The 17168-nt window shown below is 39.2% G+C and overlaps 1 protein-coding gene across 1 annotated transcript; it reads left to right on the forward strand.

Moving 5' to 3' along the window:
• Positions 1-355: 355 nt before the first annotated feature.
• On the forward strand, positions 356-14391 carry IGFBP3 (insulin like growth factor binding protein 3). Its single transcript, XM_032181889.1, has 4 exons — positions 356-746; positions 4513-4739; positions 7328-7447; positions 13721-14391. Exons 1-4 carry the CDS (start codon positions 356-358, stop codon positions 13844-13846), a joined length of 864 nt encoding a protein of 287 aa, XP_032037780.1. The 3' UTR covers positions 13847-14391.
• The last annotated feature ends 2777 nt before the right edge of the window (positions 14392-17168 follow it).

A 17168-nucleotide genomic window follows, 5' to 3' on the forward strand; every position in this document is an offset into this window, starting at 1 on the left:
AAAAAAAAAGCCATCAACGTTAGCTTCAAGCCAAGTGGTTGAGGCGCTCTGCTGGGCGGAGGGGGGGGATAGGAAGGAAAAGTTGCCTTTGTTGCCAGCGAGTTCTTCTATCACCTTTATGCTACCAAAGGCCGGCGGCTGAAGAGAGAGAGGGGTCCGTGCGAGCGTGCTGCGGGCACCGCTTCCTCCCCTCGCGCCGGCCGGGCTGCGAGAGGCCGCTGCCTTTACCTGCCCCGCAGCTCCGGGCGAGGAGCGGCGGCCGGCGCTGCCGCCCCGAGTCCCGTGAGCGGCGCAGCCCGGGGCGCTCCCCCCGGGCCGAGCTGCGCGGGGGCGCCTCCCGGCGGCCCCGGTTGCCATGGTGCCGCGGCCCGGCGTGCTGTGGGCAGTGGCGGCGGCGGCGCTGGCGCTGCTAGGCCGTCGGGCGGCGGCCGCGCTGGCGCTGGCGGGGCCGGTGGTCCGCTGCGAGCCCTGCGACGCGCGGGCGCTGCAGCAGTGCAAGCCCCTGCAGCCCGACTGCGCCGAGCGGGTGCGGGAGCCCGGCTGCGGCTGCTGCCTCACCTGCGCCCTGCGCCTGGGGCAGCCCTGCGGGATCTACACGGAGCGCTGCGGCGCCGGCCTCAGCTGCCAGCCGCAGCGGGAGGAGGCGCGGCCGCTGCAGGCGCTGCTGGAGGGCCGCGGGCTCTGCACCAACGCCACGGGGGACGGCAAGCTGCGGGCCTTCGTGCTGCCCGGGCCGCTGGCTGAAGGTAAGCGGCTGCTTCATTCTTTCTTCGGGAAGTTACAAAGTAACCACGCGCGCCGGGGAGGTCGGGCAGCCAGGGCTGGGGTCGCTTTTGAAGGAGGGATGCTCTTTTTTTTTAGTTTATTTTACCCCAAAGGATGAGGGAGGTGAACCTCTTGTGTCTCTTACTATCGTTATTTATTTATTTTTTTATCTTCACCCCTGGTGCTGTGAAGTAATCCTTCGCGAAAGAGGCAAAGTTGCTCTTTCTGAGAGCAGTTTGGGGGAGGGAAGGCGTGTGCTCCTCGCTTGGGTCGTGAGTCTGCCCAGTTGAAGAGGAGACAGTGTAATCCTTGAGATTTGTGCCCGGTGTTCCTGGAAAGAGGGTGCGAGAAAACTAGAGAGTGTGGGCTAGCTCTTGTGCTGCAGCGTGATTACACCAGGGCAGTGATAAGCCCAGGAATTAAAAAAAAAAAAAAAAAAAAAAAAAAAAGTTATGTTTTCCTGGCCCTTGAAGGTGGTTGTTCAGAACAAAGCATTTGCACAGCAGTGTTTAAGAGGATGTTGTTTTTCCCTGCATTGCAAATAAACCTTCAGACAAACGAAGGCTTTCCCGTACCTCTTACATATCTTGTAAATGAGACGTTCACCGAGCAGGTTCTGTTTGGTTTGAAGAGGAAGGGACAGCTGGAAAAAGTTCTGTTAGCATGCATATTTGGAAACTTTAGAGGCAGGAAAAATTGGGATTCGGATCAAGAAAACTCAGCCCTGTGCAAACATTTCATTAAACTGTTTGTTAGCCAACAGCAAGTATGTTAACATTTATTTAATAGAAAAGTGTGTCAAAAGGCTTTCCACTGTTTGCATTTTTAAAAAGCCAGGAGTTTTTCTGCTAGGTTACAGGGACTCTTTGGCTGGCCTTTCCTTAGCTGAGGAAGTGGCACCAGTGTTCCAGTTAACTGGCTGCTATGAGACTAAGAGATGCCTTATTATAATTATTTATGTGCTGTTCCCAGGCTGTTCATACTTTAAATGAGCGAGAGTTCAGAGGTACTCACTGCAGTTTTAAATCTCATTGGAACATGGAACAGCTTCCTTCATCACATGAACTTGGCTTTGACTATTCATCCTTCAAATGAATTGAAAACGGAGGGAGTCTCCTCGATACGTGAGACTTGGCAGTGTTTCGTGGAGGGGCAGTGCTTTTAACAATGACTGTTAGAGGAGGGGAAAGACAGAGCTGAATGTTGGTTCCCAGATGAAAATATTTCCATTTTCAGGCTAAATAGTCAGAATGCTGAGTTCCTGTTTTTGCATTCTTGGCGCAGGAAGAATTCCTGTTTTGAAGTCAGTAGGAGCTTTGATTGCTTAAAAAGTGCAAAGTAGGTCTCTACAGCTCACATTCAAGGCATGAAGGTTGAAAATTCAGGGTGCAAAAAAGAAGTATTATGCTGAACCTGTGTGTACACATAGTACCTGCCTCCTCGTGGGTAACGCTCCAGTTTCAGCTCTAAATCTGAAGCTTGGGAACTAAGGTTGTGGCATGGTGCCCTCCCTCCCTGAGCAGGATCACACCTCCCTTTCATGTAGCTTTGTCCTGCGTTATGTGCTATACTTTTGGTCTTCACTAGAAATTGCTAGAAATCAGTGTGGATGGTGTGTATTGCAGGAACTTCTTAATGCCAACTAAAGTAGGCCACTGACTTTACAATTCAGGTTTTGGCACACAAAAGTCTGAAGTATTACTGTTCATATACAAACCTTCTAATCTGTTCTTGAAAGAGAAGAAGCAACTTTTGTAGCAGTTCTGTTTCCATTACAACAGGATGTAGAGGTACCATGGCACCAACTTTTGTAGAATTGAGTTAATGGAATATGCTTTACCATTTAAAGTGTGGCGTTATGACCATTCTGAATTCAAGTGTAAGAAATTCTGTCAATATGTGGTGGTCTATACAAACTGTGAAATGATCAGCATGCTGATTACTCAATGCACATTAAGAATACTTTCTACTTTTTTATAGTAAGTAAACCTAAAAAAAAAATGGACAGATGAGAAAACACAGTAGTCACAGTACTTATATCTAGAAGATTTAGGTTTATAACATTTTATTGTCATTTATTGCAAAATTCACTGAGAATGTGGAAAAAAAAATACCACTGTTTAAAAACAGGACATTAAACCACCAAAAATATGTTCAAATACTGCTGAGAGTCTGAGTTAAACCCACAAAAGCCAGGAAATTTAGACTTAAGACTTGAACTTCCTTAATCCATTTGCACTGGGAGTTGGATTTTCCCGGTCAATTATGTTCATTGCCAGCAGTGGCTACACTAAAACCACCAGTACCAAGATGTTAACTCTGATCCCGCCGCCTCCTCCTTGTTTTCCTCCTCAGTTCCTGTGTATGGCCAGTGCCAGGATACTGTATGTGTTGAAATAACGAGACTCAAATGAGCTATGTGAACATGGGCTTTCAGTTTTAGCACTAAATTTCTTGGCTTTTGTGGTTTTCCAGTGAGCCGTCAAGTATAATTTTAATACAGATTTTCAGGATGCTTCTTGCACATCAGTTATCATTATGTGCTCACAATGTGATTTCCTTAAAGGGAAAAAAATAAAAAATAAAAAGAGAAAAAAAGTGGCCAGCAGCCAAGGCACCAAAACGCAGCAACTAGTGGGACTTAGCTGACAGTAGCAGGAGTATCCAGACTTGAAAAATTCCATGGAGGAAATGCAGCCAGTTACAGTTACATTGCAAGAGTCTTCTAAGAGAGAAATGCTGTGTAGACAAATACCTCAGAAGGTACAGGAACGCTGGGCTTATGCAGTATTTTGGAAAAAATAATCCTGTAGTTTCCTGTAGGTTTCTCCTGTAGTTTTGTGGATGATAGTTTAATGAAAAAATATTTTTGAAACTCATAATGAAAGTAGATGTTTGTCCTGTGACACCACTACAGAATGAATGGTAATTTTTTTATCCACTACCCCAAAATATATTTTATACAACTAGAAATATTTTTGAATTTAATAGTAGAGGAATGAAAATGTGCTATTTTTTTTTTCTTTCCTGTTATGTATGTGGAATAAAACTAAGAGAGAAAAACAGCGTTAAAAATAGTTAATTAGAACCATCAAACTCAGCATGGTAGAATTTTTTATTAACGCTTTTTTTTTTTAATTTACTCTCTTGGGGAAGATGAAGAGTTGCTCTCCATCCAATAACATACTCGTGTTAGCTGTATTAAATTAAAGTTGTTTAAATCTGTTCTGCGTCAGAAGTACATGATTTGAATGCTCTGCACGACCCATGTTGGTCAGGCTGCTAACAGAGCTCTGACTCAGGGCCAGGTGCTGGCAGGGCTCCACACCTGGCAGACCTGCCTCCTCCTGCCGGGAAGGGAAACCAGCAAAAAAAAAAATGAGGAGTGAGAAACTTGGGCGGTAGTGGTTTGCAAATAGTTTGAAATGAAGTGAACGTAAATACTTTTCAAGTGATTAGCAAGGCAGGGTGTACATTCATAGGCACCTAGCACAGGTGGTGGAATGGTATACTTGAAAGGCTCACTAGGACTGAAGAGATTTTTCAGTTAGAAAATTCACTGCAGTTCTTTACACATAGCCTATAGACTTCCTGATGCATGCAGAATACTTAATTGCTCGTGTTTTTATATAAGATTTTTGTACAGAAAAACTAAAGATGTAGAGTAGTCTAGTGGTCTGTTGCCCTTCCAGACTCAGCTGGCGGTTGACTAACTTTGTTTCTTCACTGAATTTGTTCTTTTCATAGGAAATTCCAGTGATTCAGAAGAAGACAGGAGTACCAGTAGCATAGAAAATCAGGCCATCCCAAACTCCCACAGGGTGCCAGATTTGAAATTGCATCCACCGCACATCAAAATAGATATCATCAGGAAAGAGCAAGCCAAAAATACACAGCGCTATAAAGTGGAATATGATTCACAGAGTACCGATACACTGAATTTCTCTTCCGAATCCAAACAAGAAACTGAATATGTAAGTGCTTTTATAAAAGCTAAGAGATTTCACTGCATGTATATGCCTTTGTGTGTATGTGCATGTTGTGCATTTGACAAGATAAATAAAAATGGTTATTGTTGTACCTATTTAGGGTATTCTGGCCGTTTGGCCAATACAACTGTTGGATCTGCAAATGCAGATAAGCAGCTGACCAAACAGATCATGTTCAGAAGACACAGAGGCCTAATGCACTGGTGTTTACATTGATTTTAATGTAATTTTCACTGTGTCAGCTCTTGGCAAAAAATCTTGTTTCCACATGTTTCTATGAGTGTTTTCTGTGACATGTTTAGTAGTGTCATTATTTGGTAAACTTGGTTGCAAACAGCATTATTGGGTTGCAAAACAATGGAAAAAAGGAAGACGTTTGACGTTCAGTGTGGTGGTATTGTGTTCATACTCCATGAAGCAAATCAAGGGGGATGACTTAGCTTCAGCTGAAACTAAGTCTCAAGTCATTATTTCTATGACGTGCTGAACACCACCTCCACTTGCAGTAGTTGTTTAGTGCCACTGCATAAATGTAATGGTTCACAGCACACAAGCTGCTATTGCTTCCAGCTTACTGTGCCCAGTAGAAAGAGTATTTGCAGGGCAGCCAGAATGTGGTGAATCTGATGGGACAATAATTCCTGTTTGTGCATTTCTTGACTGCTGGCATGGTGGTTATCCTTGTGCCTGTGCCAGCTGACTTAAAAATATGGATGGATATATTTTGGCATCTCATCAAAACAGTTGTGGTGAAACCAGACAAGGCTTCCTACCTGCAAGAGAAGGTTTTGAGACCTGTGAGGTGGAAAGCTGTGTCTGAAGAGTGTGTGGCCTCCAAGTTAACACAGTTGTTTGTTCAGTTTGTCATTGATGTCCAGCTGTCTAGTAAAAACACTTAAGTATCCAAGTTTTAGCATGCCTTCTTCCCCAAAACTTGAAATAAACCTCTTCCAGTAAAATAATGAGTGTTTGTAGCTCTGAGGAAATAGGGTTCTGGCCTTAACTAGGATAAATGTTTCACGTACATGATAATCAGGCCCTGTGTGTAAAGGCACACTGATTTACTAAATCTGCGTATATCTGTAGGAACTGGAACCAGAACCAGGTCCATTTGAGGCAGGTACCTCTGCAAGCAAATGCCATTATGCCCATGTCTACGTCTTAGCTTTAATATTCATCCTTTTACTTTTGAAACCTACTTCAAGATAATAGTTAAAAAAGGCTGTTGCTCTTTTTGTAGGCCTAACTCAAAACTAACTCCAAAACTAACTCAAAAAATCTTTGTGTGTGTTATTTGTAGTTGGTGTCTGAACCATTTATTTAAGGAGTTGCCAATAAGAGCACCAATTTAAATGGCTTGTTTAGAGCTTGTGAGATTGATACTGAACAAAAATGTATGAAAGCAGCAAGGAAGATCTTTGCTTACCAAAAATTTATTTTTTAAACTTCAGCAGAGCTGTGGAGTCTGTATGCTTTCAGACACTCACATGAAAGGCACTTCATATCAACAAACTTAACATTTATGCTTGCAAGTAGTAATACATTACTTCACTAATTAAGAATTGTACTAGTGGGTCTTTGTGTTGATAGAACAACTTAAATGTTTTAAACCCCTGCAACTGTGAAAAAGAACTTTTTGGGGTGTCTATTGAAGAATCAGGCTAGTGAATTGAGTCAGTAATGTGCTCAGAGCAGCATGTAGCTAAACACAGAGTATGTAGAGGCTGTGATTCTTGAATTCTGATCCTTCTGCTGATACTGGCTGCCTTCTTGGCCTCTGGCAAAACTTGAACTCTTCTACTCCTGGATTTCTGGCTGTAAAATTGGTCTGGTAACATTTTATACTGTACCCTAAAGGCCTGCAATGAGAAACAATTAGTTTGGTGATTGAGACATGCTTTTAGAAGTGGTTCTGGAAGTTTTTATGTCATTGTATTAGAGCTAATCCACACTACACCATTGTCTTCCTTTTGCATATGGAGAAACTGGTGCAAAAAGTTATGTACTTATCTACCGAAAATGCTGTGTGCAACCATTCATTTGCATGGGTGCATACATTTGGTCCAGCTGAAATTTGGAATTGTTGTCCAAAGTTCCAATATATTTATAAAGGCATATACAGTATGCCAAACTGCGTGTTTTCAATTTAATCCATTGCATTCAAGTCTTTAAATCTAGCAGAATCACAGAAATAAAATGACGTTAGTGAAGATTTACAAAGCAGTTTGTTCTCAATTGTCTGCTTTCTTTTCCCACTTGGTGAGGATCAGCTTTTCACAATATATGTTATATATGACTGATTTACGTAATGGTCAAGTCTTCCTTACAGCTGTAATTTCAGCTGGAAATGTTAGTCTGTTTGCAAGCATGGCATAGGGCCTTCAGTGCTTAGAAATCAGTTTTGTCTTGAATAATGTCAGAATTTCATCTGTGATTGTTTTGCTTTTTGACATTTCTTTTAATAGATTTGTTTTTGTGATTCTTACCCTTTGCAGATTTATTAACTCTTCTGTGAAGAACAGGATTTGTAAATGAAATTTCATATATGTTTTTTCAAATGTGCTCACTAACAGGGTCCTTGTCGTAGAGAAATGGAAGACACTTTAAATCACCTAAAGATCCTGAATGTCCTGAGTCCCAGGGGTTTCCATATTCCAAATTGTGACAAGAAAGGGTTCTACAAGAAAAAGCAAGTAAGTACAGTGTCTTGAGCATTTCAGTGAATACATTTCACTTATTCTGTGTTGCTGTTGAAGGATCTTGCCAGCAAAGTGCATTATATATATATATTATATATCACTTTAAAAAGAAGCTAGTTTAATCCCAATTTTAGGTCCTGATCTGATACTGTTGAACTTTGTCAAATGGGGATAATGTTTTTATTTTCTGTTGGTTATGACAGCAGATTAATTTGAGAAACTTCCAACTTAATCACACACAGGTTGGCCAGTGTCCTAGATACTAATGCCCTTCAGTTTAAAAAAAGCAATGCCTCTGTAATAACCCACAGAGCTAAATGTTGCAGTTGCCATATGACTGCAATAGATCAATGCTTTGAATTGTAAATAGATGCTTGAAAGTTCCTAGAAGAACTGTGTTGGTTTATATTACAAAAAGCAATTTGAGAAAAGCATGTGTCTGTCCTTTATGCACTACACAGATCATTTCCAAAATCCAGGTCATGTTATCATGGAAGTTATACATCTAGTAGTTATTCTGTAGCAAGGTTGGCTCCTCAGCCCACTCCTCTTTTTTTCCTCCTCTTTTTTTTTTTTTTTTTCTCTCTTTGCAAATGCAGACCTATGTGGAAGGTATATACATGTATGCAATACATTCATGCTCTAAAGCAGCATTCTCCATTTGGTACTACCCTTGAAGCTTATTCAAGAACTTGCAGAATTGCAAGACATAACATTTTTTCTTTGTATGCACATTTCATCTAATACAATTGTTTAGATAGTGACCTATCTCCAAATGTATTTCTTGTTATAGTTCCAAAATTTTCAGAATTCAAAAAAGTCCTTCAGATTTCCTTCAAGGCAAACTCTGTAAGGACAGATCTTGTTTGTAGACTATCTTGTTTTTCACATTCGGGTTTACAGAAGTCAGCCTCTTTATGTCTGGTAACCAAGAGTGGCTGACTTAGTGCATTACTGCATAATAGTTCGTTAGTTAGAAGTGAGAGACCAACCTCAGAAGAGGCAACCTTATTTTAAGAGCGGTATCTCCCCATTGTTTGGCTTCCAGCTTTCTTAGAAACAGTCTTAACCTTTCAGGTATTCCCTGGAGCTCTGCAATGAGCTGGCAGTGTCAGGTAGGCTGTTTGAAATAGGGGTGAGGTTTCCAGTGTTCTGACCTTGGCTGCACACTGCCAAATTTGTATTAATTCCAAGCTTTTCCCAGGCAGGTGGTGGTAACTCCCAAGCAGGGTGAGTTTCTTTTTCTTTAGTTTTGAGAACCCACTGTCAATTCATGTCTCACTGCATGTAAATTAGCAGACAGCAGGGCTCAAATCCCAGTCTGCATTCATTCAGGAAATGCCACAGACTGCTGTGTGAACTACTCTGTGGAGCAAGGCAAGGACTGTTTTGTGGCTGTGCCATAGAAGTATTTGCTTAGCTACTTCAGAACAGCATGTCATGTAACTGCACTGAAGATATGCAAGCATCTTGCAGTACTTACCCTCCTCTAGGTATTACAGAAGACCACAGATTGGTATTTACTTTGTTCAGTAGATGTTCCTCTCATCTGTCTTTAGACTTCAAAGTTTTAGCTTTGTCAGCAAAAATGCGGTGGTTTGCACACTGTCCCTAGTGTGTATATATGGTAAATCAGATCCACAGTGAGCACATACTAAAGTGCCTCACTGTACAGTCATGGTTCTCTAACTGAGGCAGAAAAAAAAATACAGAGGGGGAAAAATATGGATAGTCTTTTTATGGATACTCTTTTCTAGTCTTAATTCCTAGAAGTTCATTTACTAAAGTAAGGTGTTGGTACAGAGCAAAGACAAGCGTCTGCACAGCATGTAGTCTCCATGTTATCTGGAAACTTTCAAGCTGCTTTAGAAAAGGTTGATATGCTATGTGCAACAGCCCCTCTGGTCAGAAAACATAGATGTTGAAGGAGCACTTTCATACTTGGCCAGTCTTGGCAAGCACTGTGCCAATTTGCACTGCTCCAAGTAGTTTCATGATAGTTTGGGACAGCTCAGAATCTTGTAAGAGATGCCTGAAAATTGAGTCCATATCAGTAAATACAATATGTGTAATGTAGTTGGGGTGCTCTTCCTTAAAATGAATCTTAATCAACCCCTGGCACAAGCCTTCACAGATAGGGCTTACAGAGAGAGGCTGCTTCTCACACTTAGAAAATATAAGACAAAAATAATGTATTTGAGTTACCTTTGTATAATTATCTCCTAGAAAAAAAAAAAAAAGCATCCTTTTTATAAGTGAATGAGTCCTGGTCAGATTGAATCCACTCTCTGCAAGACAGTACAGCAATATCATTTTTTTTTTTTTTTTTTGGAGGATCAAAATGAAGGCCTGATTTTGGGAATTGCAGGTGTATTAATTTCCTTCTTTGCTATTATTTGTTCAATCTGTAATTCAATTTTGTCATGACAACAAAATTCCGAAAAAAATGTGTTAGGAAACAGTAAATCCATTGCAAAAAAGGAGCATTTTGAGCACTTTTAATTCTGGAAATGAATGCTAAAAGCACTGCCTAGGATGTTCACGTATATAGAGGTATGATGGTAGGAATCAGGTAAATTATGATTACTCTGGAAACCATGAAAACTCATTCAGGAGGTACTTTGTGTTTTAGTATATTCTGCCTTCCTGGTCACCTGCTCTTGCAGTCGAGTTGAAAGCAATTATTTTTCTTGATATTTGTGGACATCTAGAGAGATTTTTCAGAAGTAACTATAGAGAGTAATTTGCATATGAGCAACAATTTCAAGAACTTAAATTCATCTGTCAAGGTATAACATGAAAATAACTTAAGACCTTGTGTTTATATATAAACTTTGTTAAAATCAAACATTATAAAATTTAGATTTCTTTATCTTAATAAATCACACACATTAGCTTACACTATTCAAGTATGGTGTATATATAGGTATAGTTACATGAACTAGGTTAATACAGGCATGGTTTTGCCTCAGGCATGCGAAGAAAGTTTTGATGGAATTATAATTATTGCCCCATATTTGTATACCAGAACCAGATATTCCTAAATGTGAGCTGGCATTGTTCCACTGAAAACAACTGGGCTTGGCAAGAACCAGCATGGCCTGAGGTGTATGTCAAGGCTGTCTGCACTCTGCTTCAGGAGACCATGGTTGTAGCTCCATGGAGACCTCTGAGCTGATCAGGAATTCAGCAGGATACCATATGCTTTGCTGTGCCCCACAAATGCCTCTGTGGCACTTCTTTGTGGAGGGGAGAGGGGCAGGTGGCATGGGGCTGGCAGCTGGTACTTCTATCAGAAGTAATTATTGACTGCACTGCTTGGGCAGTTTTCCAGCTTTTTGGACTTCTGAAGTCATACAGAAAAGCCTTGAAATTTGTGTGCAGTGTAAAATTCAGAAGAGTGAATACTTTTATCTAAACTTTTTTTCCATATGAATTGTCCAGTATTTCAGTATGGAATGCAAGCTAGCTGTTTCAGGGTAAAAAGCATCACTTTTGAATCAGAAGCACTTTAGTATTGACAGTATGGATGATCAGGTAGTACAAAATAACAGACTGCAAGAGGTAATTTTTCTCGTTTCTTCAGTGACATTTTAGCTGTAAAGCTCTAGCCCAAATAATCCAAGGGTTTCATTTTTTATTTCTTCTAGACAACCTGTTTGGGAAAAAATAGCCATTAGTTTCTGCAGACTGTGCTATAGTTAATTCCAAAAATTGATTATGCAACTGTAAAATGCAATCAAAACCACCAACAACACGCGATAACTTTAATTGATCATTTGTTTTGACAGTGATGCAAGCCTATGAATCAGTCAGAGTTGTGTAACATACTTCATATAGTACTTCTAAAAGGGGAGGCTGTGTTACTATTATTAGTAGAAGTGTAGTTTCATGACCGGAAAAACAGGCCAACAGCCAGAAACCCCATGCTTTAATTCAGGCCCCATCTGTGCCTCTACTCTTGGGAAAAACAACTCCATAACTGCTGCCTCATTTTCCTTATCTGTAAAACGTAAATCATGCAAAAGCAACTGTTTATGAATTACTCAAAACTGAGCATGAAGGATTTAGTGTGCTAAATGTGAATACCTCTTAAGGTAGAATCCAGTCCGCTTACCACCAAAATTTAAGAAACACATCCTCTTGGTGTTGGTGAACTTAGAACAGGCATTCTCAGAAATCGTGAAGAGCACATACAAGTACTACTCTGGACTTTGAAACAATAAATGATTCTAAAATTTACATTGCTTTTATATTTAAAGATTTGATGCAGGGAAACAACTGACCGAGTGACTAGAATTCAAACACAAGCTAATCATGTAGTTTAGCAAATTACTAATGTAGCTGTCCTCTCAGTAGGCTTGAAATTCTTCATCCTCTCCTATAAAAGCTGATATTCTTCAAGTTAATTTTGTCATCCCACTGGCAGGATTGCCATTCATTTCCATACAGCTAATGCAGAAGGACTGCAGATTCAAAGAGAAGGCATTGTATTATTTCTTCATTAGACTTCCTACTCAAAAATATGTCACAAGGCTAGATTAATTTTCAGTTATGGTGATTAATGTTATTTATTTATATATTTACAAATAAAATAAGCAAGCTGGAAACTTGGGTTTCTGCCAAGACAGTATGTTCAGTGATTGGTGTCTAATGTGTGATCTGCTCTCATCTCTCTTTCACAGCTTCCTAGTGAGAACTGTCTACACTAATCTCTGCTGCCACAAATTAATTGGCTCAGGGACCAACCTGCTGCTGCAGGCAGTCCCAGGAGTGGCCCATATTCACACTTCTTTCTGACATATTGCCCTTTCACCTGAGGTCCTAAACTAGACATCAAAGGGTCAGGCACTTTGTGCAACATGTAAAGCCTAACATTTACTTGATATTTCCTCATGTACCTGTGCTTGGGAAAGACACTTAGCTTTGTGGGCCATTGACAAGGGACAGTAAGACGTATGAAACTCTGGAGAGCAATGCAATGGAGTGATAGTAGCAAAGTTTAACTACCTGGTGGCAAAGCCACAGCTGGTACCCAGTGTAAACTTCTGAAATACCTGAATTGCTCTGATGTCAACTCAGAGCTCATTTACTTTGTGTGTATGATAGCTTTTACAGTATTGAGGAACATATGTGGCTTCAGCGTGTCTAGTCTGTTCTTCCTCCACATGATGGAACAACAGATGAAACACTAATCTTTGAAAAACTCTCTTGGAGTCAGAATTCCTTCTGTCCTGACTAAATGACCTTCTCTGTTAGCATTTGCAGTGAATCCTCCATCATCAAATCTCAGAAACTTCTGTTGTGCCATACTGGAGGCTATGTCTTAGCAAGGAGGTTGACCATTGCAAAACTGTGCTGCGGAGGCATGTGCCTTTTGAGGGAGTGAAAACCTTGCAGTGTTCCAGCAATACTGTTAGGCTGAACTGTGACCAGGATTACACACCAAACGTAACCTGCAGCATCTCTTCTCCTTTAGTTTAGCTTTTACCATTTTTCGTTTCTTGGAGAGACCATTACTTAGTACATGACAGACTTTTTAAATCTACTTTTACTGCATTACTATTTCTAAAGAAGTTCAGCATCTTTGCTTGTTTAATGATAGTTTCAGGTTGGTCACTTTTGTTAATAAATTCCAATAAGCATCTGATTTCTAACATTGATGTAGGTCATAGACTAATATACAAGCAAAGTCATTTATAGCAAAATAGACATGTAAAGTTCTAGTACACCTATCAGTTGTTGAAGTGATAACTACATTAGAGAGGGATTATGTATATGTTAATAAATGTCAATGACAGTATTGAAATTCTTCCAGCAAACAGATGCAAACCAAGGGTATTTATTGCTGCAAGAGCTGTCTTTGACCTGTGCTTTAGTGTAAAACAAATCTGTTGACTTTCTTTTCCAAAGATGGGTCTCAGTCGTCAGTCTGTGCTGTTTTAAGTAGTCCTGGTATTCAATAGACAAAAACTGTGCTGCCTAATTCTGCTGTTTTCTGCTAATTCTCAGAGCAGTTTTATTATGGAATAATTAGATCCAAAGTGCTTGATGGGCAGGCTATTAGACTACTTTTTATTGTAATACTTTGTAGTGGTGTTAAATCTTCAATTTAATTCAAGCAATTCTATCAAATCTTCTGTTTGGTTCTATATATGGCTAGGATATAGCAGTGCAGATATCAAACAAGCAGGAATCCCTACTGTATAATGCTAAGAGTAGAATAAAACAAAAATTATGCTAATTAGGTCCTCCATTCTGTTTCAGTGTCGTCCATCCAAAGGCCGAAAAAGAGGTTATTGCTGGTGCGTGGATAAATATGGACAACCGCTTCCTGGATATGATGGCAAGGGAAAAGGAGACGTCCACTGCTATAACTTGGAAAGCAAATGAGGGCTGGATGCCAGCTCTTCTGGCATCTGTGTGTGGCAGCTGGACCGAGCAGAGGCCTTCGTGGGGCTGGGCAAACACCATGTACTGCATTGCACAAAGAGTTTATGAGCACTGCCTCCTGCGGCAGTTAGGGGAGTAGAGGCCTCTATGGACTCTGCAGCTGCACCCTGCCACTAAAACATGTTGGGCTTTCTACAGAATATGTAGGGAGCTCTGAATTCCCCTGTCAACCTGCACTATCGATACCCAGAGAGAAAGAAAAACACAAGGCACTTCAGAATGGATTCAGGGAGTCTCCACTGACTTTTTAAAGAACGGCCTGTGACCAATTTGATCCCAAAAGATTCTGTTTTTTATTTTAAATAATTTATAAATTGTAAACTTGTAGAGTTGTTAAAGCAAAACAAAAACGCACACATACAAAAACAACCCACAAGGATTTAAAGGCTAAGGTTAAGCTTTTTTTTTACAGGTCTGATGGGAATCTTCACGGGTAAAAAGTTTTATAAAAATCTCAAAGAACTTTTTAAGAAACATATTTCTAAAATAAATACATGACTATTTTTTTCTGTAAAATATATTATGAATATTCTGTTAGTCTGTAATATAATTGTTTTTAAATAAACTTTATTTAAATGTAACATGTGAATACCAAATATTACACGATAATTCTAGTGTATACTTCTGTATGCAAAGAAAAAGTAAACGTATGGGATGCTTTACAAATATGTATAGATCCATATGCATAAACACTGACCTGTTCTAGGTAACAGAAATGAATTTGTGGAGTGAAGGAGGTGTTTCCAGAAGAGATTAAGTTTCATTATTTGATGTAGGTACAAATATTCTGATAATCTTTTAAATTCTTTTTAATTATTTTACTTTTAATGTACCCATCACTGAATTATACCACTGGAATGAGTAACAGTTGCACTGAAGCTCTCTGTAAAACATTCTTCTATCTGTCCTTTGCTTCATTTAGTGCAACAGAGCTTAAATTTCCTGTTTCCTTCATGCTAACATAGAATATTCATGGACAAAAAATTTCCATTACAGTACCAGCCTTTCTATTTGCTTATTTATTTTTAAAAGCTGTATCTATTCTATGTGGTCTTCATATACTCTGCCAAAGTATGCATTCTGTATGAGGATCTTTTGTTTAAAACAATGCGAACAAGATGGGAGGATTGTGGGCCTCCACAATTGTTGAGACCTGTGTGCTTCACTTATGCTACACACAATTGTTGCTTCCTTTGACTTTGGTAGAAATTATTTGCCTGCATCAAAGCATTAAATAAGATCCATAGGATTTAAATATTTAAATTGTCTGCTAAGATATGTCATTTTAATATGAAGATAAGTGTAATGCTGTTACATAAGGAAGTCTTTGGCAGCATTTTTTTTTTAGGCTGATTGTTTATTGAACTTCATGACAAATTCTGTATGACAGTGAAATCTGGATAAGGAAAGGTGGCCTGTGAAATGTAACATCTCTCTGGAAAGTAATGCCATATTTTGTATATGTATTTATTTATATATTTTATATAAATATTTTATATATTTATATAAATATATAATATATTCTTATATGTGTCACTATAAATGTTTGATGTCACTGTAGAAAAAAGAACCAGCAACACTGTAATTTCCTGTTGGGTTGGGAATTCGATGGAGAGTGATAGCAGTACTCTCATGCAGCTTTCCAGCCATTGGAAACAGTGGTTGTGCTGATGGAGGGGAGACCATGGAGTCAAGGAGCCTGTTCCTCTCCCACCCTGTGAGTTATAGCCACCTGTGTTTCCTGCAATGGCATATGTCTTGAAATTTTATTGTGGAAAGATTTGGATATGCAGCTTGCAGGATCAAGGTAGCTGATCACTATAAATCAAATGTTTAATGCCTTACCCTGAAATGTAGCCCTGTGTGTATTCTGTGCATATTTCTAATTTATATCTAATGAAATAGGTTCACATTGTTAAAACTGAAATTTTAAACCTAAAAGTAATAAGAAAAAGTGTATGTGAGGTGGTGCTTAGTTCAGGTTGATACAGACTTCCTGACAGATAGTTACAGAAAGCTTTGTGAGTTGAAGATTTATTGCAATATTTTTACTGCTAATGCAAATGTAATGCCTGCAAATATTTGTTGGCAAATTAAAATAAATAAATGCTGACTTTTTTTTAATTGTACACCAGTTTATTTCAAATAGTTTCACATGGGGAATAAAATTATATATTTTTTATTTTATTTATATATTTTATTTATATATATTTATATATTTGGGCACATAATATGCAAAAACTAACATTGGGGTCACAAAAGTATGTTATGAGTATTTCACATTTTTTTTTCCTTCACTATTTCATGAGCCTTCTCATAAAAGAAAATGACCTCTCACCAAGGAGGTGGACAGCTGCCTTCCAAACTACATTTGGGAAATCAAGAAATGTTTTAACAGGCTATGGCAGCATTTCTGATTTGTGTTTTTCATTAAAATTATAGCTCTTTATTAAAAATCAAGAAAGACGTGTTGTCTGGTATTGGTCCTTAAGTTAGTTTGTCATGCTTGTTCTCAATAGATGTCCTTAAAACAAATGTCTAAAAATAGCAAATGTTTCTTACCTGTGATTTAAAGCTCCTCCGTATTCAGAAGCTCCCTGTTACGGACACTTCCTTTGTGCATCTGATGTTCCTGGCAACTGGCATTTTTGGTATGAAATGCAAGCTAACTATATTTCCCCATGTAAGAAACAAACATTTTAATTAAGAGGATCAGCAGTGATATTTTTTTTTTTTTTTTTTTTAACATACCTACTTCTATGAAGACAAGGGCTCAATTCATCAGACAAACTGCATGTCATTCAAAGATTTTTTTTCACGGCTATCGCATTCAAGCTGCAATTCAAATAAATTATTTGTGGGCTACGTTCAAGCAGCAGAATATGTGCAGCATGAAGCAAATGCATGGGTCAGTACCAGTTCAGAAGATCTCTCCTTGCACACACAGATTAGAAATGTTGCCTGTTAAGCGCTACAGTGAGTAGTGGACTTCAGTTTTAGTGACAAATGGAACTTAAGTATTAGAAAAATACCTGCTGTTTTGGTGCCTTTGCTGCCTTCAGCTCAGGTGGTATGGCTTTTTTTTTTCCAAGTAAACATTTGATAGCATTTTTCTTAACAAGCTCTTTCAAGAATCTTAGGCAATCCAGGTGAACATTGTGAAGTCTCACAAAAATTCTTGTAACTTAGTTAACATTATTGACATGTTAAATATTTGCACAGGAGGGCACTACAAAAGCTTAACGTATGTACTGCAAAACTC

The sequence above is a fragment of the Aythya fuligula genome, chromosome 2, assembly GCF_009819795.1.
Source record: "Aythya fuligula isolate bAytFul2 chromosome 2, bAytFul2.pri, whole genome shotgun sequence".
Taxonomy (NCBI): Eukaryota; Metazoa; Chordata; class Aves; order Anseriformes; family Anatidae; genus Aythya; species Aythya fuligula.

Coding starts and splice junctions, on each gene's coding strand:
- IGFBP3 (XM_032181889.1), top strand. CDS start 356: ATGGTGCCGCGGCCCGGCGTGCTGTGGGCAGTGGCGGCGGCGGCGCTG. Junction 747..4,512: donor GCCCGGGCCGCTGGCTGAAG/GTAAGCGGCTGC, acceptor TTCTTTTCATAG/GAAATTCCAGTGATTCAGAA. Junction 4,740..7,327: donor CCAAACAAGAAACTGAATAT/GTAAGTGCTTTT, acceptor GCTCACTAACAG/GGTCCTTGTCGTAGAGAAAT.